The 27,399-nt window shown below is 37.4% G+C and overlaps 1 protein-coding gene across 3 annotated transcripts in view; it reads right to left on the bottom strand.

The window, feature by feature from the left end:
* Nucleotides 1-27,399, bottom strand: part of LOC126816708 (uncharacterized) — a 339,811-nt gene that overhangs the window by 161,949 nt on the left and 150,463 nt on the right. For all 3 annotated transcript variants that reach the window (XM_050543456.1, XM_050543454.2, XM_056099895.1), the window contains exons 8-9: nucleotides 16,425-16,694; nucleotides 14,542-14,634 (exon numbers count right to left, since the gene is read on the bottom strand). In XM_050543456.1, coding sequence (XP_050399413.1) covers nucleotides 14,542-14,634; nucleotides 16,425-16,694 — 363 coding nt within the window. The remainder of the gene's footprint in view (nucleotides 1-14,541; nucleotides 14,635-16,424; nucleotides 16,695-27,399) is intronic.

The following is a 27,399-nucleotide window of genomic DNA, read 5'->3' as shown; positions in this document are numbered from 1 at the left end:
ATTAGATATTGTTAACCCGCAATCTATGTATGACGAATTCTAAGAGGAACCGTCTGAATCAGATTCCTTTGATGTGCCTAAAATATTTCAGGGTGATGACTTTTATGGCAAGCCCGTTGGACTTCAAAAAAAAAAAAATAGAAGTTAACAAATTGGTTACAAAATATCCAATCCCTGAAAATTGTAAGAGGTTACAACCTCCTCTGGTTGAACCTGATATTTGGCAGGTATTACCCAGGCCTGCTCAAGCGCTGGATAATTCAATACAGGAGGTGCAAAAATTAATAGGCCTGGGCATTGCCCCCTTACTGGGTTTACTTACCAAGTCTAATAACCAGGAATTTATATAATCAGCGGCTACCAGGCAGGATACGTCCACATTTTGCAAGAGATGGATAGAGAACAAGTTAAAAACAAAAACGATTTTTTGAACAATCAGGGGCCATAATCCAGAAAGTTATGGTCTGAAATGCAAAAATATCAAAAGAGTGGAGATTTTTGAAATATAAAGATATGTTTTAATTGTGACCTCTACAGGGTCCATAACCTTTGTATTACATACTTATACACAATTTGCGTACAAAGAACGACCATTTTGTTGGTCAGTTTCATTTCGATTTTCCCGAAATTCCAATTCAACCTTCATTATGGTGGAATGGTGATATATCTAATTTATTTAAAAAATTGTGACCTCTAGAGAATCCAGGAAGTTACGTTATCTATATGATAAAAACATATATTTAAAGTTTCATCCAAATCAGATAAAAACTGTGGCCTCTAGAGGGCCAAAAACCTTGATATACCATATTTTTTACACTATTTCCGTACAAAAGGCGGCCATTATGTTCATCAGTTTTTTCTGATTTTCACAAAATTCAAACTCAACCATCATTAGTGTATAACTGTGATATATTCACACGTTTTTTTAAAACGGATAAAAATTGCGACCTTTATAGGGACCACAAGCTCAAAATGCGATTTTTCGTACAATCAGGTGCCTTAATTCAGGAAGTTAAGATCCGTTATGCGCGAATATCAAAATGAACTAAGATCTTTGGGTTACAAACATGCATTTCAAGTTTCATCAAAATCGGATCAAAATTGTGACCTCTAGGAGGTTCACATCCCGATATAAAAGATGTTTACACAATTTGCGTACGAGGGGCAGCCATTTTGTCCGACAGTTAGGGTGTAACGATGATATACTAAAACGTTTTTTTAAATCGGATAAAAATTGTTACCTCTAGAGGCACCACAAGCTAAAAGCGCGATTTTTTGTACTATCAGGGGCCATAATTCAGAAAGTTACGATCCGATATGCACGAATATCGAAAGGAACCGAGATCTTTAGGATATGGAAACAGGGAAATGGTACGGCAATTACACTCCCTTAGAGAGTAATTATAGCTGGACAGGCTGATACATCTGTGTGGTGATTGGATCAAAAAATGATACCGGCGGGGTGAAGTAGAAAATAAAATTAAAGAATCCCCGCTCAACAGAAAACTACAACAGACTTGTAGAAGTAGAGGATCGTTTTAATAGATCAAAACGATCCTCTACTTCAACAAGAACTAAATACATCCCTGAAGAAGTTAGTATTTTTACTGAGGAAACGTTGGATAAAACGATGGTTTTTTGATATTGTATTCTATTAATTATTTTATATCAACTTATCTGAATATCAAATGCATCATTTTGACTTAGTCAAAATTGATCCCATAAAACCGTCTGTATTTGTTTTGTGTTTCCTGTTTCTATTGATTGGAAGTTTCACAAGCAATTGTGGACGTCGGATGGACGGACGGACCGGGTGAAAACAATATACGACCACATTTTAAAATGGGCGTATAAAAATTGGGCGTCGCTCTGTCCTTGGGGGTTGGACATGGATCAAAATAAATGGGTACAACCCAATGCTGGATCATTCCAAATTGGATCCAAATCTGTTAATAATTGCAACCTGTATATCATATACAGACAAATTATCAACAAAACGTGAGTGTGGCACCGTCGAAAGGGCGGAGGGGGTGGGGATCATGCACCAACATCAATAGTTGCCATCCTTAGGGTATAAGGAATAAGTATACCAAGTTCCAAGCTGATCCATTCAGAATTGTGGCCTTTGGGTGCTAAACGCAAAAATTAAGCCTGACCCTGGCCCTGGGAGTCGGGGCATGCTCCAATTTCAATAGTTGCCGCCCTTAGGCTAGAAGGAATACATATGCCAAGTTTCAAGCTGATCCATTCAGAATTGCCATAACTCTGAGAGTAATTATCGGAAATAGCTGAAAATCAATAGCCTTCTTCGTCTCATGACCTTAAACACTGTGTATAAATCTAAAGTCAATCAGATATTAACTTTAGCCTCTAGAGCGTCCACAAGTTTTTCAAAGTGATCAAGGACCATAACTTTGGCAGTAATTATCAGAAATCGTTGAAAATCAATAGTATACTTTGTATGAAGACCTCAAACACTGTGTATAAATTTAAAGTCAATCGGATATTAACTTTAGCCTCTAGAGCTTCCACAAGATTTTTCAAAGTGATCAAGGGCCACAACTCTGACAGTAATTATCAGAAACCGTTGAAAATCAATAGGATACTTCGTCTTATGACCTCAAAAACTGTGTATTTTTCGGTGTATTAGGCGCATGCGTAGATAAGGCGCAGGGCGAGTTTGGCAGAGGTGTTTCAGGAAAAAATAACCAGCGGCTGCCAGGCAGAATACGCCCACATTTTCGAGAGATGGATAGAAAACAAGCTAAAACGAAAGTGATTTTTCCTACAATCAAGGGCCATAATTCAGGAAATTACAATTCTATATGTGCAAATATCGAAAGGAACCAAGATCTTACATTTCAAGTTTCAACAAAATCGGATAAAAATTGTGACCTCTATAGGGTCCACAACCTTGATATACCATATTTTTACGCAATTTGAGAACGAGGGGCGGCCATTTTGTCTGTCAGTTTTGGGCCGATTTTCTTGAAATTCGAACTCAGTCGTCCTGGGTGTAACGGTGATATAATAATACGTCTTTTTTCAATCGGATAAAAATTATGACCTCTATAGGGTCCACAAGCTAAAAACGCGATTTTTCGTACAATCAGGGGCCATAATTCAGTAAGTTACGGTTCGATATGCGCGAATATCGAAAGGAACCAATATCTTTGGGTTATAAACTTACATTTCAAGTTTCAACAAAATCGGATAAAAATTGTCACCTCTGATATACCATATTTTTTACGCTATTTGAGAACGAAGGGCGGCCATTTTATCAGTCAGTTTTTGGCCGATTTTCACGAAATTCGAACTCAGTCGTCCTTAGGGTGTAACGGTGATATAATAATATGATTTTTTAAATCGGATAATAATTATGACCTCTATGGGGTCCACAAGCTAAAAACGTGATTTTTCGTACAATCAGGGGCAATAATTCAGGAAGTTATGGTCCGATATGCGCGAATATCGAAAGGAACCGAGATCTTTGGGTTATAAACTTACATTTCAAGTTTCAACAAAATCGGATAAAAATTATGACCTCTATAGGGTCCACAACCTTGATATACCATATTTGAGAACGAACGGCGGCCATTTTGTCTGTCAGTTTTGGGTCGATTTTCACGAAATTCGAACTCAGCCGTCCTTAGGGTGTAACGGTAATATAATAATAGGTTTTTTTTAAATCGGATAAAAATTATGACCTCTAAAGGTTCAAGCTATTTGAACTCAGCCGTCCCTATAGTGTAACGGTGATATATTAACACGTTTTTTTAAATCGGATAAAAATTTTGACCTCTATAGGGTCCACAAGCCTAAAAACGCGTTTTTGCGTACAATCAGGGGCCATAATTCATGAAGTTACGGTCCGATATGCGCGAATATCGAAAGGAACCGAGATCTTTGGGTTATAAACTTACATTTCAAGTTTCAACAAAATCGGATAAAAATTGTGACCTCTATAGGGTCCACAACCTTGATATAAAATATTTTTACGCTATTTGAGAATGAATGGCGGCCATTTTGTCTGTCAGTTTTGGGTCGATTTTCACGAAATTCGAACTCAGCCGTCCTTAGGGTGTAACAGTGATATATTAACACGTTTTTTTAAATCGGATAAAAATTATTACCTCTATAGGGTCCACAAGCCAAAAAACGCGTTTTTGCGTACAATCAGGTGCCATAATTCATGAAGTTACGGTCCGATATGCGCGAATATCGAAAGGAACCAAGATCTTTGTGTTATAAACTTACATTTCAAGTTTCAACAAAATCAGATAAAAATTGTGACCTCTATAGGGTGAACAACCTTGATATACCATATTTTTACGCTATTTGAGAACGAACGGCGGCCATTTTGTCTGTCAGTTTTGGGCCGATTTTCACGAAACTCAACCGTCCTTAGGGTTTAACGGTGATATAATAAATTGGATAAAAATTATGACCTCTATAGGGTCCACAAGCCAAAACACGCATTTTTACGTACAATCAGGGGCCATAATTCAGGAAGTTACGGTCCGATATGCGCAAATAACGAAAGGAACCGAGATCTTTGGGTTATAAAATTACATTTCAAGTTTCAACAAAATCGGATAAAAATTGTGACCTCTACAGTGTTCACAAGCCAAAAACGTGATTTTTCGTACAATCAGGGGCCATAATCCAGGAAGTTACGGTCCTATAGATGCCAATATCGAAAGGAACCGAGATCTTAGGGTGATAAACCTATATTACAAGTTTCATTGAAATCAGATAAAAATTGTGACCTGTAGACTGTTCACAAACAATTGTGGATGGACGGACGGACAGGGGCGACGACAATATACGTCCACATGAAAATGTGGGCGTATAAAAATGCATGGTTTAGGCACACCCTTCTCCAGCCCCTTGTGAAACATGTGCCATACCATAGTTACCATCGTGATTCAAATACACCTGCGATCTCCAGTAACTGGGCCAAACTCTACTGTTTACAATTATAATAATTACCGATATTTAGCTGTATCCAGCTTTATATATATATTTCTTCAGGAAATTAAACTCTATATACATTTTTTGAATTGCATATTGGTAACTTGAAACGGCTAGATATATAAGTTACAGTAATGTATAGAAAATACCAACGAACCTTCCATCAAACTTTTGAAAAATTATTTATTCAGAATGACTACGAGATGAACCACTAAAGAGTGCGGTAATAGATAAAGTGAATAGATGGAGCGTCGCATGTTATCCACAAATTGTGAAAGAATGGGTTGACTGTCAATCATAGACGCCGTGAAGATTTGCCGTTTCGAGAACAGGTTAGACAGAACAACTTCGTCATCGTCGTTTCTGAAGTTTACCGCCCACTTCCACCAGAGGTGATATCGTAGACAAGAGAACACCTTCAATATATGTCATTTTAACTGTAATCCCACCCTTACTACCAATGACTTATATTGAGCCAATGAAAATGCTTGTATGAATGCATATCCCGCCCTATTCGTCAACTTGACTGACAGCACCACTGACCTTGAGCGAGGACTGCCGATAATGGCCAAAAGTATACGGAATAGCAGAAATATATGATGTAGAATTAGCAAGAAATATTAACGATACGTATGCTATTTTTTAAAACATCGTTAACGTTGAACGGCTATCAACCAATGGTGTTTGCATTGCCGGTTATGACAAACACTATACTGTACACGGGATAGTCTAAAATGTCGACATCTTTTTTAATTTTTATGCACGAAATAACAGAAATACGGGCGATAATTATTGACATATTTTAACCGTATCTAAAGGTTATTAAAAAATATGGACGAATTTTAAACTATCTAAAATATTACTGACAAATATAAATGGACACGAAAGGAAACAGTATTGTGTTTAATTTGTGTGGTAATTTATCATAAACTTTTGAGGTAGCGTCACTCGGTCGACATGTGTTGATTCTAGGGCAGTTATTTCTTGAACTCCCAACTTCGGTGTCCACACGGGAAAAGCCTGGATTCGCTTAACCTTATGTATTAGACGTACCCTTCTAGAAAATAAAATATTTGGTAAAAAAAGTGTACCTAATACACCGAAAAATACGGTATTCACTTTAGCCTCTAGAGCATCCACAAGATATTTTGAAGTGATCAAGGGCCATAACTCTAGCAGTAATTACTGAAAATCACTGAAAATGAATAGAATTCTTCGTCTCATGACCTTAAACACTGTGTATAAATTTAAAGTCAATCGGATATTAACTTTAGCCTCTAGAGCGTCCACAAGATTTTCTGAAGTGATCTAGGGCCATAACTCTGGCATTAAATATCGGAAATCTCTGAAAATCAATAGCCTTCTTCGTCTCATGGCCCTAAACACTGTATATAAATTTAAAGTCAATCGGATATTAACTTTAGCCTCTAGAGCGTCCATAAGCAATTGTGGACGCCGGACCGACAGACGGACGGACGGGGGCGACAACAATATACGACCACATTTCAATGTGGGCGTATAAAATGGGTGTGGCTTTGCCCCTGGGGGTCGGGCAATCACCAAAAAACAATATGGGTCATCCTTAGGGTATAAGAAATACGTTATTCAAGTTTCAAAAAGATCTGTTAAGAATTGCAGTCTGTAGGCGAAACATAAGACACACACAAAAACTGGGCGTGGCTCTGTCCCAGGTGGTCGGGTATGTACCAAAACAATAGAGGTCTTCCTTAGGGTACAAGGATTAAGAATTGCGGCCTGTAAGTGACGCACAGGCACACAAAAAGAAAATGGCCATGGCTCTGCCCCTGGAGGTTGGGCATACACCGGAAACAATAGGGATGTTCCTTAGGGTATCAGGAATAAGTATGCAAAGTTTCAAGATGATAAGTTAATAAATGTAGATGACAAACAAGCAAATACAAGAAATGTTAGAAATGTAGATGACAAACAAACAAATACAAGAAATAGGCGAGATTCAGCCACTGGGAGGGGAAGGGACGGGCATGCACCAAAAACAATATGGATCATCCTTAGGGTATAAGGAATAAGTATAAAAGAATTGTGGCCTGTAGGCAACACACAGACACACAAAAAGAAAATAGGTGTGGCTCTGTCCCTTGGGGGTGGGCATGCACCAAAAATAATAGTGATGATTCTTAGGGTATAAGGAATAAGTATGCAAAGTTTGAAGTGGATCCGTTAAAAAATGCGGCCTGTGGACGACAAACAAACAGATACAAAAAATGGGTGTGCCTCTGCCCCTGGGTGTCGGCAATGCACCAAAAATAATAGGGATCATCCTTAGGGTATAAGGAATAAGTATGTAAAATTTCAAGACGATCAGTTAAGAATTGCGGCCTGTAGGCAACACACAAAAAGAAAATGGGCATGGCTCTGTCCCTGGGGGTTGGGCATGCAACAAAAACAATAGTGATGAGCCTTAGGGTATAAGGAATAAGTATGCAATGTTTGAAGTGGATCCGTTAAGAAATGCGACCTGTAGACAACAAACACACACAGATACACAAAAAGAAAATGGACGTGGCTCTGCCCATGAGGGTTGGGCATGAACCAAAAACAATAGTGATGATCCTTAGGGTATAAGGAATAAGTATGCAAAGTTTGAAGTGGATTCATTAAGAAATGCGACCTGTAAACAACAAACAAACAAATACCAAATATGGGTGTGGCTTTGCCCCTGGGGGTCGGGTATGCACCAAAAACAATAGGGATCAGACTTAGGGTATAAGGATTAAGTATGTAAAGTTTCAAGACAATCAATTAAGAATTGCGACCTGTAGGCGAAACACACACACACACACAGAGGGGCGACGGTAATATACCTCCACATTATAATGTGGACATTAATGCTCCCAAATTCCTATCTAATTAGTTTTAAGCCTACAGCTTATGGTCTATTGTTCTAGATCACTCAATCACTTAACACAGACTAAATTCTTATTCAAAATATCTGTCTCTTTGATATTACACAGATTTGGGAAAATTAAGAGTCATTCTATGAGAAAACCATGCAGAATCATGCCGAATCGGGTAGATGGGGGGGGGGGGCAGACCGAGTTCATCTCGGGGGGGGGGGGGGATTTTATGGATTCCTCCAGACTACTTCACAGCTAGAAGAGCCAATCTCAAAATTTAACCATTATTGAGATACAGCCTCAGGCTGATTTTTGTCCAAATTTTGCCCTTTTTCAAGTCATTTTTGATCAATTTTCAGCCACCTATTCTGGCGAGTCTAGGGTTTGGATGAAAATGGTGGTGGTTGGTGATGTTAGTGGGGGTATTCCTATGCCCCAATGTGAAGACCATAAAGTTGCATCTATTCACTGGGAGTAATGGTCAGCAAAATTGTAACATATGCGAATAAAATAGAAAATATACACCTTCTAAGATTAGCCCTAGTTTCTATGATGCGGGGGAAGGTCAAAATATCGAAATGGTTTTATGCACAGCTCAACACCCTGTATCGATATAAGAAATAAAATCTCTGTCACCTCTTTTTATTCAATGCGAAATCATAAGTCAAAGTTGGTGAATTTTCCCTATTATAAATCTCGGATTCTCTATGAAATGGCCAACTACTTTCATTCAGGGTAAGCCAGCTTTCTCCGTATCTTCACCAAATCATTCACCCATGCTCGCTGGTAGCAGCAGTAAACAGGCTCGCGCAAAACTAGTCTCTTTGATGAGGCTTGGTATCCAATCCAAGATGGCGCACCCGAGACCGCAGAAAATTGTGTTTTCCCTTCATTTTTGACCATAGAATGTGGTACATATTCCGGATATGAGCCAGAAAATCACTTCATACAATTGAAAGAGTGTACTAAAAACATTAAGGTCCACCCTTTAGCACATTACATAGCAATAAGTGATGTGATAACCGAATGGGAGCTGATTTCTTGACAAAGTGTATTTTTTTTTTATCTTGATTCGTCGATTCTATATGGAAAGGTGATAATGTGCTGCTCATCGCTACCGCCTGGATCTCAAACGGAATATTCCAAAAGGACTTAAACATCCACTGCATGGTACCACACCTAAGGGGAATCCATACAAAGACTATGTTGTGTCACCTAGAATCAGCTTATTCCTATTGGATCGGGTAAGTGAAATAAAATACTATTGAAAAAAAAGAAGGAAGAAATTGTGTCTTTGAAATATCAATGAAAACCTTTTATGTGTGCTCGACCACAATCAATTTAGCAGAAAAGAGTTGTGCGCACCCCTGTGGTGAGATCGCCGTAGGGTCCATGAAATGTTGGTGAGACGAGGTCAATTTCATGTCATACTACGTCCCAAATGATGTAAAAAAACACGAAAATTAAAATCATCTATAGACGCCATTTTGAGTAATTAGCGATATCCCTTTTTGAAACCAAAAGATTTCGTAAAGCGACCGAAATTGCGATGCCGATATTATGGCCCTCATTTTCGATGCACACGTGCATAGAGGCGTCACCGTGCACGGTGCGAATGCTGTTGGAAGCTGGAGAGACGTTTTTCCGGGAAAAAGCAACGTGGGAAAGTAGATATTCCCACACGTCCACGTTGCCTTTTCCTGGAAAAACGGCTCTCCAGCTTCCAACCGCACTCGCTCATTCCTCATTTGACGCCATACCTGCCAACGCAAAAACACATGAAGAGAATCGATTGAAAGTCTGTGTAGTATGTTTTACAAAAGGCTCCCGCGTCGTCAAAGTAACAGGTAAGAATTTTCGTCGAATTAAAGAGTATTTCCTCGAAAATTACGATCCTACTGTGGACGTTCGTCTTCCGGCCGGTATATGTGCAAGGTGCGAGAAACTTCTTCTTCGAATAGAAAAAGGTGAGAGTACAGTGGAAAGTCTGCCACAGCCATATGATTTTTCAAAAGTTGCCCCTGTGGTCGCAAGAACTAGGGCTGACCCATCGAGACTTTGCGCTTGCGAGTTGTGCTCAGTTGCGCGAAGTAACCCCTTCACACTTGGGGTAGGGAAAGGGTATTCTGCACTCGTAAAACCTCAACGGGGAAGGCCAAATGAACCGAAACCGTCCACATCCGCATCCAGTGAAGATGTTCTTCCATCCCCCGGCAGCTGATCGGGCGGGGGATACCGCATCCGAACCCATGTACTGTCAAAGATGCGCAGCAAAACCTGGTTGCAAATTTGAAGCTAGTCCCACAAGCCGCAGAAATAGCGACGTCTGACGTATTGAGACAAAAATTTGAAACTTCAGACGGTTCTTCGATAAAGATTCGTACCCGAGGAAAAGATTTGAAGATCAAGAGACCACTGAAGTCCGTCTCTAAAGCTATATTTTCTACCAGATCTGTATCCTCAGATGAAGTAAATCGGTTCCAGTCTACTTTAGGGCTATCATTAAAACAAACTGAGAAGGCGTTGGTTTTCTTTCGGTCATGGAAAGGCCGTGATTCGGTTCAATCTGGCATTATGGGTGCTTTGCGAGATGCCGACAAACAATTGGAATCGTATTATTCCGTCACAGAACTTTCGCTTGATTCATCTGTGAAAGGGGAAGAAAAAGTTTCGAGGTCTGTAGTTTTTCGTCATGACCTGAGGGGATTGATTGATAATGTGATAGAGCACCGTAGTGGATCAGTCACTGACTATATGATAAAAATCGGCATAGATGGTGGAGGTAATTTTCTGAAATTCACTATGAACGTCATAAAAGAGGATACGGTGGTTTCTGATTCCAAGCGTATGAAGTATTCAGAAGGTGCGTTCACAGAAAACTTTGTGGATGGAGGAGTCAAGAAACTATTGTTAATCGGAATAGTCGAACAAGTCAAGGAAACGTATCATAATTTAGAATGTGTACTGAATCTCATAGGACTAGATAGGATTGATTTCGTCTGTGCATTTGATTTAAAATTAGCTAATGCCTTCTTGGGCATTGGAACACATTCGTCCACATTTCCATGCCCATGGTGTGAAGTTCCGAAATCCTCTTTCTCTGATCCCGACCGAGTCATCGAGATGCGGACCTTGGGGTCCATCCGGGACAATGCAATGATGTATCAAGCTGCCTTGGTAAATCACAACAGGAAGACGAAACTCTCTGCAGCCGACTTGAAGAGTTGTCAGAACGTTCCGCTTCTAAAGAATCTACCCGATGACACGGTTGTTCTTGACGTTATTCCAGTGATGGAACTTCACCTGGTGTTGGGAATTGTAAACAGATTATATGATCATCTTGACGCAACTTTCCGCGGCATTGAGGGATGCGACCTACGAGCCATCGATTGGTCAGATAAGTTGTGTATCAAACGACCTCCTCAACACGGGGGTGAGTTTAATGGAGAACAATGCAAGAAACTCCTTCAAAACATTCACATTTTAGAGAGACTAACCGAATCGGATGGTACTTGCGAAAGCATAAACAAAATAGTTCAAACATTCAAGATGTTTGAAGACGTTAGTCAGAAATGTTTCTCCATGAAGTTGCTTCCTGAGTACGATCAATCGATCCGAGCTTTTGAAAGTGCCTATAAAGATTTAAACATACCAGTGACAAGCAAAGCACACACGATTTTTGACCATGTGGAGGCTTTTATAGACAGGCAGGGATGTGAAAAAGGCTTTGGCTAATTTTCTGAACAGGCCTCAGAGTCTGTCCATGCTGATTTCAGCCTCATGTGGCGTAGATACAAACGAGAGATTGAGCATTCAGAATACGGCACGAAACTTTTAGCCTGCGTTGTTGCTTACTCGTCCAGACACCGTTAATCTATATTTTGCTTCACTACTACACTACCTAATACTTTGTTTACTTGTACTTCGTATTCTTGATTGACTAATAAACGCTCATTTGACAAATGATACGTCCGACTTATCAATTTCGGTCGCTTTATGAAAATTTTGGTTTCAAAAACGGAAATCGCTAATTACTCAAAATGGCGTCTATAGATGATTTTAATTTTCGTGTTTTTTTACATCATTTGGGACATAGTATGACAGGAAATTGACCTCGTCTCACCGACATTTCATGGACCCTACGGCGATCTCACCATCGGGGTGTGCGGTATACTCGAGTTCTCAACCACAATCAAATTAGCAGAAAAGAGTTGTGCAGTGAAGCCCGAGTTGACAGGATAAAGCCATGGGCTTCAGAAGTCCTCAACTCGCTGCATTGCATCTGATATAGCTGGAATACCTTTGGCAGCATTAAAAAATTCTTGTTAATTTTGGAATTTGTTTCTTCTATTCTAGGTACATGCTGGAAATGTTATGCTGCCGATAATGAGGAAATGGACTGTCAAAAAGAACCAGGTTAGTTCTTCAAATAAATAATAAGGCATAGGGTCAAAAATTCAACTTCATCATATGATCATTTGCAGAGCCCAAAATGGATCTTGCAAGGCCTTTTAAAATTAAATGTGTACATGAAGGATATTTCTTCTTAATATCAACCCCAATGTATATTTGCCATTGAAAATTTTCTTGTATCTAGTCGATCAATTTTACTGTTTAAAATTCTCTTATCACCATGGGTCGAAATAACGACCAACGTGCCGAAATGCGACGATTCTTGAGTGGGAAAACAGTCTGCCATTGTTTAATTACACCGTCGCCAAAATGCACGAAAGTCAATGTAAGTATTTCTTGCCAATGAAACTGACATGTCTATAGGGACTCATATTTTGATACTGCTACGGTACCTGAAGATAATAATAGACCTATCGTACACGCAAAACATTATTTTAATTCACGTGTTAAAGGAACACGCGTACAGCTGTGGCGGCTTCTTTGATGATTACCCAATCAACAACCTTAATCTCCTGACCACTAGCTGGCACTAAGGTGCTAATTAATTGAAGAGGTTAACTGAAGTTAATCTCGCCAAAATTATATACGTTTCAAAAAAAGTTAGGGGATATTGAGTGGGAAAACAGTCTGCCATTGTTTAATTACACCGTCGCCAAAATGCACGAAAGTCAATGTAAGTATTTCTTGCCAATGAAACTGACATGTCTAGAGGGACTCATATTTTGATACTGTTACGGTACCTGAAGATAATAATAGACCTATCGTACACGCAAAACATTATTTTAATTCACGTGTTAAAGGAACACGCGTACAGCTGTGGCGGCTTCTTTGATGATTACCCAATCAACAATCTTAATCTCCTGACCACTAGCTGGCACTAAGGTGCTAATTAATTGAAGAGGTTAACTGAAGTTAATCTCGCCAAAATTATATACGTTTCAAAAAAAGGTAGGGGATATTGAAATGCAAATACCTATGCAGTTTGCGATATGATAAATAGTCATGGACATTTGACATGCTTTGAGAGTATGTTCACAGATGAAGAACTTATCGCCCCAACAGAACCGCTGAGCTGCACATGCGACACACAATAGCGCCGTACATGTGGGAGGGGTTCATTCTCAAATTTGACACTTCAAAGAAGGGTTGATGAAAACTGGTGCATGCTGGTTTATCTATCCACGTTTGCTTTCCTATCGGTTCTTGCATAAGATTTACTGTTTAGCGTATCTTTGCTTTAGTGTGTTACGTTTAATTTGATTGGGAGACGTGTTCGTTGACGTCAACGTCAACCGACAACACTGCAAGAATTGGCCATGGCACTGCAATAGGAGTGGGTCAGATTGCCCCAAATCGTGATAAGACAGTCGATTAGGAGCATGCCACGACGAATTGCTGAATGTCTGAGGATTGGTTGAGCAATTACTCATTATTAACACAAAAATCAAAAACGTCCATTTTCATTTTTGACGGTGTATCTCTTTGCGAGTGAAATTGGGCCGTCAGATAAGCCGCCCATATGAACTGTTTATGTTCATGTGTAGGCAATTGGCCTGTTATTAACATACATTGGTTACCTCTAATAAAAACAGCCGTGCATTTCCGCAGTTTTGTACTGTTTCTGAATATCCCATACTTTTTTTGAAGAGTATAATATACAAAACATAGACTACTAATGAATAGATTGTTCTTCAGTATAACACTAAAATATGAATATGCCGCATGTGTTATGAATGTTTCGTTATGAAACGAGTGCATTTACCACCATTTTCGTCTTCAGCACCCTTGAAATCCTACATAAAAAAATATTAAACAACAAAATAGCAAATAAATGGTGGAAATCGCTGGATCAAATTTTTACTAAGATTTTCGTTTTCAGCACCCCTGAAAACCATGGAAAGATAAATTCAACGACAAAACAGCAAATAATGGCCCGGCTACTATGGGATTCTGTTTTGGAACATACCAAATCTTTGACTTGCTTTTTCTCAAAACTTACTTTTGTGAGTTTGGGTAGCTTCAAATGGACACAGCTTAGTCAATTTTTGTCTGATTCAAACAAACTATACATCAAATTGAAGCTAATGAGTTGAAGAGTGTGACAATAACAATGACTCAATTTTTAAAATTTCCTCATTGTGACTCATTATGCCATGGGGGGTCACATATTATTATAAAACCAGTCACATATCATTTTAAAACACTATATAGTCAATACTAAAATATAATATGATGTATAAATATATTTTGCAAGTAAAGTAATAAAATGATAACTTACTTGGTAAATTAGCTAATGTTGTAAGAGATCTATAACCTCGAATATCACTATCATCCCATGATCTTCTACTATAATCCAAGAAACGAGATGGTGCTGAAAAAAATTTACATCTTATTTCAATCCATATACTTATTTATAAAATTAATTTATCTACAAGTTAACTAAGATGGCTAACAATTCTCTTCAACTTTTGAATTAATTTCAATTTCTTCCATATGAACAGGACTTTTCTGCTTGGGAATTGCACACAAATAATTACTGGTACATTAAATCTACATGTACTATTTTAAATTCTAGGTTTTTTTTCCATGCATGTCTGGTATTACTGGTCATCTTATTGTTGTACATTTGCACAAAACTTTTAAAATATTTAATATAGAATATATCATGTTTATTTTGTAGAAAACTGGCATGGCTTTTACAGAATATAAATTTTGAGCATAAGTCTAAAAGATAGGTTGTCAGGCAACGAAACATACGCCCACAACATTTAAGTCGTATGGGCAGTCAACAAAGGTTGTCGCATATTTTTTTGTTTGTTGGTAATGGAACACTTACAATAAACTAAAATCTGATTAAGAGTAACAACCCATTAAGTAATTATCAGAAATCATTAGTTTGTTTGGCTTCTAGTTCTGTGCAAAACATTTAATATCCTAGATATTAACTTTAGCCTCTAGAGCGTCCACAAGCAATTGTGAAACTTCCAATCAATAGAAACAGGTAACATAAACCAATTACAGACGGTTTGATGGGTTCAATTTTGACTAAGTAGAAATGATGCATTTGATATTCAGATATGTTGATATACATTAATTAATAGAATACAATATCAAAAGATAGGTTGCCAGGCAACGAAACATACGTCCACAGCAGCTAAATTGTCCGGGCAGTCAACGAGAGTTGTCAGATATATTTACTTTTTTGGGTAATGAAACATTTATGATACACTAAAATCTGTGATCAAGAGTAACAACTCATTAAGTAATTATCAGAAAATCATTAGAATTTGTTCAGTTTTTATACAGTTCTGCCCCATGTTAACGTTTAGTATACGAAACATTTAGTATCATGGATTTAGCTGTTCAAAACTCACTGAAAATCAATATACTTGTTTGTCTCAAGAGCTTATAATAAATTCTGTATATCAATCTGAAGTCAATCGGATGATAACTTTTGCCTCTAGGGCGTCACAAGATTTTTCAAAGTGATCAAGGGCCAATCAGATATTAGTTTTAGCCTCTAGAGCATCTACAAGATTTTTTGAAGTGATCAAGGGCCATAACTCTGGCAGTAATTATCGAAAATCACTGAAAATGAATAGTCTTCTTCGCCTTGTGACCTTAAACACTGTGCATAAATTTAACTTTAGCCTCTAGAGCGTCCACAAGATTTTTCAAAGTGATCAAGGGCCATAACTCTAGCAGTAATTATCTGAAATTGCTGAAAATCAATAGGTTTCTTTATCTCATGACCTTAAACACTGAGTATAAATTTAAAGTCAATCGGATATTATCTTTAGCCTCTAGAGCATCCACAAGATGTTTTGAAGTGATCAAGGGCCATAACTCTGGCAGTAATTATAGAATTTCTGAAAATCAATCGGCTTCTTCGTCTCATGACCTTAAACACTGTGTATAAATTTAAAGTCAATCAGATATTAACTTTAGCCTCTAGAGCCGGACCGACTGACGGGGGCGACAACAATATACAACCACATTTCAATGTGGGTGTATAAAAACCATCGTTTTAACCAAAACGATGGTTTTATGATATTGTATTCTATTAATTATTGTATAACAAGCAATTGTGGACATCGGACCAACAGACAGGGGCGAAGGCTCTATATGATGTATAATATAATATAACATAACAAAACTTACATGCAAACATAGGGGACTGATATCTGGTACAATATCTTGGTTCATACTTCGCACTAGGTACACGGGATGATTTCCACGGATTTAAGGCTTGTATAGGTAGTGCCTTTCTTTCTTCTAACTCTTTATAAATAACCGAACCTATTCCAGATTTATCTTTTAGTTTGGTCATTTCTTCTAATTCTCTCTTTATTTTTGGATTGTCTAATGCTTTCTGATTTTCTTCATCTTCTTCTCCATCTTCTTCACCACGACTTCTTCGTCTTTCTCTTACTGTAGTATAAATATAAGAGCGAGTTTCAAATTGGCTCACAGTGTCGACACGGCAACATACAATATTGTTTATTTATATCTCATCACTAGCTTTATCTATGGATGTAAAAAATTTTTCACAGGCTTATAATGTTTTGATCCATATTTTAGACTACTACGTATAAAGGCATTTAATTTTACTTGGCTTTTTACTACCTTACAAAAAAATGGTTATTTATAAAGGTTTTTCCTTCAATGTGCCTACATTTATATTTCTTGTAGCACATATTTGATATGATACAACTTTTGGGAAATATTCAACTTTTTTCCTGTGTCCCACGCCTTTCGAAGTAAGCTGGGGACTATTAAAATGGGTTCGTCCGTCTGTCTGTCTGTCCGTCACACTTTTTGGGACACAATAACTCTCCTTCTAATTGAGCTAGAGTGTTCATACTTGGTGTGGGTGTTTATTAGCTCACACTTTTTGGGACACAATAACTCTCTTTCAAATTGAGCTAGAATGTTCAAACTTGATGTAGGTGTTTATTAGGTCAATGCCTTGATGGAGCTCGAAGATGAGCATTTTCTGCTAAGGGTAAGCAGAGATAAGCAATTTGATTGGTTGATGCTTTGGGACACTATAACTTTAGTTCTAATTAAGTGAAAATGTCCTACTGTTATGTTCCGAACTGGGCTAATGAAGACGGGCATATGCCATACAGTGTGCTGTCAGGAAAATTGTGACTGGTGACCAAAAATTCAAAAATGAGTTACATACGTTATCTTAAAGAGAATGCCATAAGCTGTCTAGTGATACCAAAATCATTGCTCTATCTTACTCCATCGTCAAGATATTCAAGCTCAAAGTCTGGGAGTCCAGAAAGGCCTATTTCGAGAAAACTTTGTTTAAAGATTATATTAAAAATTTATGTTATTGATGACAAAGGTCACGGTTAAAAATACCAAACTGCCACTAAACTTGACACAATTGTTAAGAACATTAGGTTTCAACATAACACACGTAATTTAATAAAATCATGCTTTCGGGAATGTTCCTATTTAACGTTGTCACAAAATAATTCAAAACGAGATTGTTTCATTGTTGAACACTGGCCGATACAGACAAATTAAAAGATGTCAAACCGTTCATACATTTCGTCACGGTTTGCTCTTTTGAAAAATTGCCATTTAAACAAGGGAAGTTTATGTACTAAAACTACCCAAATATTTTGAAAATTGACTACAGTTTTATTCATAACTTTATGCCTATTGACGAAAAGTCGAGTTTAACCAATCAGATGTCGCGACGTCATTCACTAGGGACCGGGTATCATTCAGATTTGATGAAAAAAGGAAAGAAACAGTGATTACCATCTAGAATCTAATACACGTATCCAATAGATTGCCATCCAGAAAATATTAAATGCCATCAAGATTCATCAAAAAATAACGCCTAGTTTCTGCTACCATGTAGTTTAAGAAACACTCTTTTGTTTTGTCATTGGTTGTCTAGTTTATGACCATTTAGTTTAGTTTTGATATTGGTCGTCTGGTTTATGACCATTTAGTTTCATAAACTAGACGACCGATGTCAAAACTAAACAGTGTTTCTTAAACTGCACGTAGCACAAACTGGACGTTTTTTGATGAATCTTGACAACGGCATTTAACACTTTCTGGATGGCAATCTATTAACTGGATACGAGTATTAGATTCTAGATGGTAAGCTCAGTTTCTTTCCTTTTTTCATCAAATCTGAATGATACCCGGTCCCTAGTGATTGACATCACCGGGCATAGGCGTACGAGCCAGGGGGGCAGGGGGGGCAGCTGCCCCCCTAACTTTCGGGCAAGATGACTTTTCGGGCAGAAGGGTAAAGTCACTAAAGTGAAAAAATTTTTTTATTTCATCTACTTGGCAAAATAAAGTGCCCGAAATCTAATAAAACACTAATTTTACGGGCTGGAATAGCAGTAAAACGCGTTTGCGGCCGTCAAATATTCCAAAATTTTCTTCGGGGGTCCATATAAGGTCAGTTCTGCTTCTTCACCTCTTGAAGAAAACCGGCGCCGTTGTCTGTAAACCTGAAATTTTTTCAGGCATTTCTAGTTTTTCTTCCCTAATTGTCATTGAGCCCCAAATAAAAGACTAATTTTACTTTTCTTTTAATTGAATACCACAAATTTGTACTGAGTTGACTATGGATTAAAACATTTTGTCTGGAGCCACTCTACTTTGTGCGACATTTTTCGAGCATCGATTATTATTTGTGAATGCAGCTGCAACAGTCTGATTGGATGGTTGGAATTTAGAATGGGATTTCGGTTACAAAACCATTAACTGGAGTTGCTTACACGGGCTAGAATAGCCGAAAACGCATATGCGGTGGTTAGATTTTCAAAATTTTCTCCGGGAGGGTGAGGCCCCGAGGGTGAGGCTCCCCATACCCCGCGACGATTGATTGGTTGTTTGGAATTCGGGTCAGCCAAGTAGGCTATATTGGACCAAATTGAAGTTGCTGTATTCACAGACTGGAATAGCAGGAAAACGCGTATGTGGCTGTTAAATTTTCAAAATTTTCTCCTAACGGTCCCGTCTCCATGGACTGTAAACGATTGATCTTTTGATTGGAATTCGAGTCAGCCATCTTAATTAGGCTATATTAGACCACTTTGAAGTTGCTTTGTTGACAGGCTGAAATAGCAGGAAATTATGTTTGCAGCCGTCAAATATTCACGAATTTTCTTGGGGGGGGGGGGTGTACAATACAAGGGGAGCTCTGCTTCTTCACCTCTCGAGGCAGATCGGCGCCGCTGTCTGTACAGCCGAAATTTTTTTGGGCCCTTCGGGTCCTGCCCCCCTAACTGTAATCGAGCCTGTACGCCTATGACCGGGTTACGACCTCCACGACGTCACATAGCAACAAGGCTGGTTTGTTTACTATTTTGAACGCCGATATTGGCTGAGTAGTGTGTTGAATATTATAATGAGTACTATAAATAGAAAGAGGGGATTTTGCCGGTTGTTTTGGTATAGCTTAAGTGCGGGGCTTCCTTTGGCAAAATGGCTACATTTTCAAGCGAAATTGGTCAATTATGGCTTTGTTTCAAGTAAGCTGACCTACTATTTATTAAATGCTCCATTTCTACCCTTTATCGACATTTTCCTGCTAGTAAAGTGTGACGGGCTGAATTTTAACATGATAAATTATTGGAAAATTGTCAAAACCAAATTTTGAAATTTTTTTCACTCGGACACAAATTAGCGTATAATTAGAAATCTACTTCTGCGACTTAAGACTCATTTTGCTATCACCGGTCACAATTTTTCACGGACAGCGGTACTACTGCTCAGCGGGGGTAGTTCTCTGATTCACCATAGATTAAAGTGTATTAATTAAATCTAAAAACCACATTTTTTATTCAACCTCTCTAAGTATCAAAGATTCCACAAATGGGAGATAACTCCTAAAGACTCCAATAAAGAACAAATGGGAGGGAACTTTTCCATGAAAGGTGGGATTACTATATTGAAAGACATGAACTCACTTTGATAAATTAGAGTTTACATCATCATAATGAAAGAAAAAGAACAAAAAGGACAAAAAATAAAATAAAATAAAACTCATTGTGAATCACTCACAGATACAATCAAACACACATGCAATGAAATAGCAATTAACATATCAAACTTGGAAATTTGTGAAATGAAAAATAGTCTGACATAGAAGTAATTAGTAACGATCTTCAAAAACATATATACAGCTACAGCATGTTTAAACAAGCTAAAAGTTTGCCACAATATCAATATAGACTGCAAGTATGAAATTCTCATGAGATGTTTGATTACCAATTGATTTTATAAGTATTGCTCCAACCTCAATGCTTAATATCACAAATTATATGCATGTAAATACATTTCCCAACATCAAATACGTGATTAATACCGATTTGAATACAACTTCAAAGAGTTTTTCAATAGGAAGATGATATTGCATTAATAAGGTTTAAATCACACCATCAAAGCACTGATTTTATGATAAACTTGCTTTAACAATAATATTTATTGTAGTTTCTTAAACTACCTGTAATATGGAAAGTTGGATCACGTTGTAAGTTTTCAACAACTGGATGCAAATAAGGATAATTATCAACATTAATCCATGTAAATACATTATTCTTTTGACATGTAATCTCTATTAATAGTTCTAAGGAACCAAATTTAAATCTGGCTTTCTTAATTTCCAAATAATCTTCATTAATAAGATCAACTATGTGATGGAACTGTTGCTCTAATTGTCCTAAATTTAACTTACTTAAGGATGCAATGTTTCTATTCTCAATAATATTGTAAGTCTATTACATACAACATTGCTATCGTTGAATGTAGACAAAACATTACCTACTACATCCGTACAGTTTAAGAAATTGTCACAATTAACAATATGAGCATTTTCATCTGATTTACCTAAACTCTTTCTTAAGGCATCTATATGAGTTATGTGTTTATTAGGTTCATGAGATCGCACAAAACAAGGTTTGAGTCTGTTTATGGAAAAGACCTCTTGTAAAATGTAAAACCTTTCCTTCAAGGGTAGATAGAATATAATGTATCCTATCTAATATTTGATGACGTTTGGGAGTTTGTTTAAATCTTGTTGTTTTGAAAAATTCTTTTGAATAATATTCTCACAGTTATGAATAATGGGTCGTGGAGGAATACACAATTCGATAGGAACTTCGATTACCTCATTGTTGTCTGGGAACTAGATATACGAACTGGAATGTCGTTACCATTGTTAATTATAGGAGGAACATAAGCAGTCAAACAGAAGAAATAGTGGGCATTATAACTGGATGTATACTAAGCAGCAAAAGAAACGTCAGGTTGGTATGTTACTCCGAATAGACGCATTGCATAAAACTTGCCAAATGTTTTTATTGTATATTTGTGACCACATCTCCAACTTTACTTGAGCAATAAGGCTCCTTCCCAAACATAGAATTGAACCCAGGAAATGTTCTAAAAAATGCAACCTGACTTTTGAGTTGGAAATGTGTTCTCCATGATTTTCATGTAACTCATGCAGCACGTGATGTTCACCGGGACCAGCTCGATACAATGCACCCCCATACCTGGTTGAATCATTCACACTACAAAGTCAATAGCATGCCATTACCCACGACAACTCGGAGGAACTTGGAAAACTTGACACTGGCCACACTGCCCATGCCGTTGCCAATCACTTCCAGGTCAATGTTCGGACCATCTACAGGGTTCAGCAACACTTTCGGGCCACCAACACCACAGATGATAGCCCCCTGAACTGGTGGACCAAGGGTTACCACAAGGCGACAAGACCGCCATTTTGTGTGACAGCACGTGCAGAATCCCTTCACACAGGCATCTGAGACAGCATGTCAGACAGTGGGAGCACAGGGAAGACCCATCAGTACCGATACAGTGCGCTGAACATCCATTGCCGTAGATCTTACCGTGGACCGATCCTTGCCATCGAGGTGAACGTCTACACCCAACAACACCATAACTGGCAAGACAGGCAATGGAGAACTGTTCTGTTCACAGATGAGAGTCCGTATTGCGAATCATCTGCAAATGGCAGGACCAGAATATGGCGTCGACGTGGCCAGCTGTATTCTGACCAATGTGTCATGGAACAAAACTCATGGGGAGGTCCAAGCATAATGGTTTGGGGATGAATCGGCCTGAACCAGACAGTGGGTCCTGTGGTTTTAGAAAATCTTGGTCCAGGGAGAGAAGGTGTCATCACAGCAGTGCGCTACATTGATGAAGCTCTCAGACCCCACGTCATACCACATTTTGCACGTCATCAAAACATTTTCCAGCATGACAATGCCCATGCCCACACCGCCAGAGTCACACAGGACTTTCTACAGCAGAACGGTGTCAACATTATGCACTGGCCAGTCCTTAGTCCGGACTTAAACTCGATTGAACATCATTGGGATGAAATTCAAAGGAGACTTAATAACGTTGTACCGAGACCAAACACAGCCGATGGATTGCACCAGGCTTTTCTGAGAGTGTTGTTTCAGGTGCCAATGACGTTCTTCAATCGTCTGGTCCACTCCATGTACAGACGCTGCGCTGCTGTTATTGACACACGCGGTGGATACACCAGATACTGATACTGTTCACAAAAAATTGCTTTGATCCATTTAATAAGTCGTTTTCTAGAATGTTCACAGAAAATTGCTTTGATCCATTTAATAAGTCGTTTTCTAGAATGGTTTGATTAAAGTGCCTGTATGATTTTGAAATCGTACTGATGTTATTTTTGCTGTTTAGTTTTCATCAGGAACTGGAAGTTCTGTTGTTTAGCCCATCGTCTTGTAACTGGTCGCTCACTTGCAGGATTAATTTCTTCAGTAGAAAATGCAGTTGGGACAACAACATCTATTTCTGAATCGTCCTCTAAAGGACTTTGATAAAGAAAATCAGCCAAGACCAATTCGGTACCTTTCTTATATCCTATTTTTAATGCATAATGAGATAATTTGACCAATAGCTTCTTTAAACGGTTAGTACATGGTTCACGTTTAGACTGGAATAGCTGGACTATTGCAGAATGGTCGACATATGCATCGAATTCAACACGTTTTAGTAGATATTGAAAGTTGGTTATGTTGATTAATAAACTGAATAATTCTAACTCGGTTACACTCTATCTTTCACAAGCCTTAGGAAGTCGCTTAGAATAATAACCTAATAACCTTTCTTGTCCATTAATCACTTGAGTTAGATATGAACCGGTTGCTGTTCTTTATGTATCACTGTATAACTTGAATCTACCATCACCAGATGGTATGTATAGAACAGGTGGCTGAATTAGAAGTTTCTTTACTTCGTTAAATGTAGATTTATGTTCATCTGTTCAATGAAACTCAACTCTTTTATTGGATATCTTATGCAACGGTTGTAATACAAGCTGTAGTTTAGGGAGAAAATTAGATACATAATTCACAGCAACAATGAATTTACGAACATCCTTAGTTCATTTTGGGGGAGCCAAATTTTGAATAGCACGACATCTATCAGATAATGGCTAAATTGTTGCCAATCCGTTTTGCAAATTGTGAGTTGATGACCCATATAAACGACATTACTAAGAAAAAAGAACATTTCTTTGGCGATATTTTTAGACCATTATTTATTAAGGCTTGAAATACTTGGGGCAAGTGTTGTTTATAAGAATTCTGACTTTACTAAAGACAATGATGATAATTATCTTTAACTTCGGATAACACTTCATCATACTTAGATTGGAAAACAGCAGGTGAGACACTAAGACTTTGACTTAGTCTTTTGAAATAATAATGTTTTCCACCATAGTATGACAATATACCTGTATTATACTTCTGAGATTTGGGAGAGAAAGGTAAAGTAAAGAATGCAGATTTTAAATCAATGCAACTAAGAACCTTGGGTTTAGAATTACCAATACGCTTTAAAATATCAGAAAGTAGAGGAAATGGATGATTTAATCGTTTATTCCTTGAGTTAAGGGATCGGAAATCCACAACTCTCATTTCACTTGTGCCTTTCTTTGGAATTACAAGAACTGGCGAAGTGTCCAATTGGTGACCTACAGCCAGTGATGGGATTTCGCCTGTATATTCCGGACATTTCCAACACGCTATTTTCCAAACATCCAAAATTGTCCGACCAGGAATATGCCCAATCGAACATCAAGATATGGTGAATAATATTTAAAATTCCCAAATTAATATAGTGTACTGAATGTATAACTACCACTCAACCTGATTATCGTTAATAATTGGCTGGATTGATTAGGTAATTAAGCGACCAGGAATATGCCCAATCGGACATCAAGATATGGTGAATAATATTTAAAATTACCTAATTAATATAGTGTACTGAGTGTATAACTATCACTCAACCCGATTATCGTTAATAATAGGCTGGATTGATTAGGTAATTAACCTATCAACATATTTATCGTTTTATACCGTCTATACACCTACTAGATTATTAATAGGCTCGACTGATTAGGTAATCAAGAGATCAATGTATTTATCGTGTTATACAGTCTTTACACCTACCTTGATTAACTGCTTAATCTGCCATGATTGACCGACTTAATCTTTTATCGGACAATTCATCAATCTAATCTTAAACAGAAGTCAGTGCTTCCCCTTTGTCGGACTATTCATTAATCCAATAAGCGTGATTATAATTTTAATCTACCTCGTGGTTTCTACATTGACTTGTCGAAAATCTTAATCACAGCATGTACCAACCGACAGCATGTATAAACTAGTCTTAGATGTCACATATCGTAAGAGTATATAACACCCCAAATCAATGGACAGTCATTTTGTCTGCGATATCTTTTACTTCTTTTATGATTCCAAAAAGAAATTCTCATGAACAGTGACACTTTTCCGCTTACAAGGCAGTGCTTACGATGAAGCTATGTGCTATGAGTCACGTACGCCATACGCTGAAGGAAGCTTTGCCTTTTTACAAGTAGTTACGGATCGGCAAGCTTTCATTTATTGTATTACCAAACAACTAACATTTATAGGAATATTACTGGCATAAATTTGAATACCGTACAGGAACTAAATATGAAAAATAGGGAGGTGTTCCTATTTTTATTATGCGCGGATTTGAATATTTTGTTGACATTTTATAAAGAAGAAAACGATTCTTATTCAGGAAGATCTGCATTCATTTGCTGCTGTATAAACGAAGACACGTAATTTTGCAGGAATATTAGGCCTACTATTGTGAATTTGATGCTGAAGCAGGATAAGCAAGCTTTCATTCAATGTATTTCAAAAATGGGTTATTTTGTAGGATTGTTACAGACATAAATTTGAATACCGTATAGGAATTAAATATGAAAAATAGCGAGTTTCACCTATTTTTATTACGTACAGGATTTTTATATATTGTTGACACATGATTTTTAATCGTGGTATGAATCCGTCTGCTTAAATAACAATAAGAGTTATGCCCCTTTATTTTCAGTAAAATGCATGACAAGAAAAATTTTGAAATCCCATCACTGCATACAGCCAATATGCCAAGTTTAACCAATCTATAAAACTCTGCATCAATGATTTGCTTCTCAGCTTCAGTAGCAGGATAGGGTCTTATATAGAATGAGTCTTCATTTGAAACTTCAATTAGTGATGCTAAATGCCGCTAGAGGCGCTGGGTGTACTATTTTCAGACATCACAAAAAGCTGACCGTGAAAAGTATACGTGTTACGCCTTCTCATGAATATTTAGAGTGTCAAACATTGACCACGTGATGTTTTCTATAGAGAAAAATAGACGAACTTGGTGTCGAGCGGAATTTTGTGCGCTCAGGTAAGATTTTCTGATATTTTTCGTTTATTTAAATTTTATAGTTAATAGAATTTTTCGAAAAAGGCCCTCAACGCTCAAGATTTTGGTATATTTGTTAAGTCAATATTCCCCGTAGGAATCTGTAATACGGCAGAAAGTTGAACTGGGTAGGAGTCAATGAAAGACAACTCTTTGTAGGACCTTATCTGGGATCAGACCACAATGGATTTTTTGTCTACCTTTTCATTCTTATTAGGCCTATGCGACGTAAGTTTGAAGAATTTAGAAATAACAATAATCTGAAGAGGAATGGGAATATATTGCTTTGTACCAAACAATTTTTTTTTCAAGCATTGATACAAGCACCAATATTCTTGCCCCCCTTCACTCCATGCTTCAGTTCAGTTCCAAAAATACAGATTCTTCAACTGATGACTGAAGTTTACAAGTTCCGGAAAGGGTACATTTATATAAAGTATTATTATAATGGTCAAATACTGTGTTTTTCTGGCTACAAATTATGTGCATTGAGTTCCTAATTTTACAATGTATGCCCTTCAGCACAGATATTTGTTTTTATCGTGGTAAACAGTTTTTTTAAAAAAAAAAAATTGCTCATTGGTTGTATGTAGATATTTGTTTTCTTGATAATTCTGTTTCCATTAGTAGCGGGGGAGGGTGGAGTTTTTGGTTCTTTGATAATGTATCATAACATTTGATTATTCATACACATGTCTATATTTTTTTGTATTTGCATATGACTGATGACCTCAAGACATGAATGCCAAAACGTTTTGTTTATTTGCTTAGAATAATATTAGTTTTAAAAAATTCAATTCAATTCAATTCTTTTATTTCTTTAAGTCTACTGACTCATCAGATAAAATATATACACAAACATTATAGTTACATACACACAATATACAATATACGTGACAATTAAATACAAACATGGTATAATTACATACACACCAACACAATATATACATGGCAATTAAGTATAAACAGACAAAAAGTATAGGGTTGGGGGGTAAATACATTGTATTAAATTGCTAGCCTACAAAAATTTAATTTAAACATGACGGAAAGAATCAGTAAATATTATAAACTTCATAAAATCATCCATTAATTTATTTTTCTTTCCGATCTTCTAAAATGGCTTTGAATCTGGGAAAATAAGCTAGATCATTACCATAATATACTATTCAAAAAAAGTAGGGGATATTTGATTTTGGGGGCATAATACTAAAATATGCAAATGACTACGAAAAAAGTCACTATAGAACCTAACAGAAGAAACATTTCCAGTTACATGTGACGTCCAAACGCACCAATAGCTACCGCATGGAATGCAGGTGATGCT

This window comes from Patella vulgata, chromosome 3 (genome assembly GCF_932274485.2).
Source record: "Patella vulgata chromosome 3, xgPatVulg1.2, whole genome shotgun sequence".
Classification (NCBI taxonomy): domain Eukaryota; kingdom Metazoa; phylum Mollusca; class Gastropoda; family Patellidae; genus Patella; species Patella vulgata.
The sequence above is the reverse complement of the archived record's forward strand: the minus strand, read 5'-3'. Positions and strand labels throughout refer to the sequence as shown.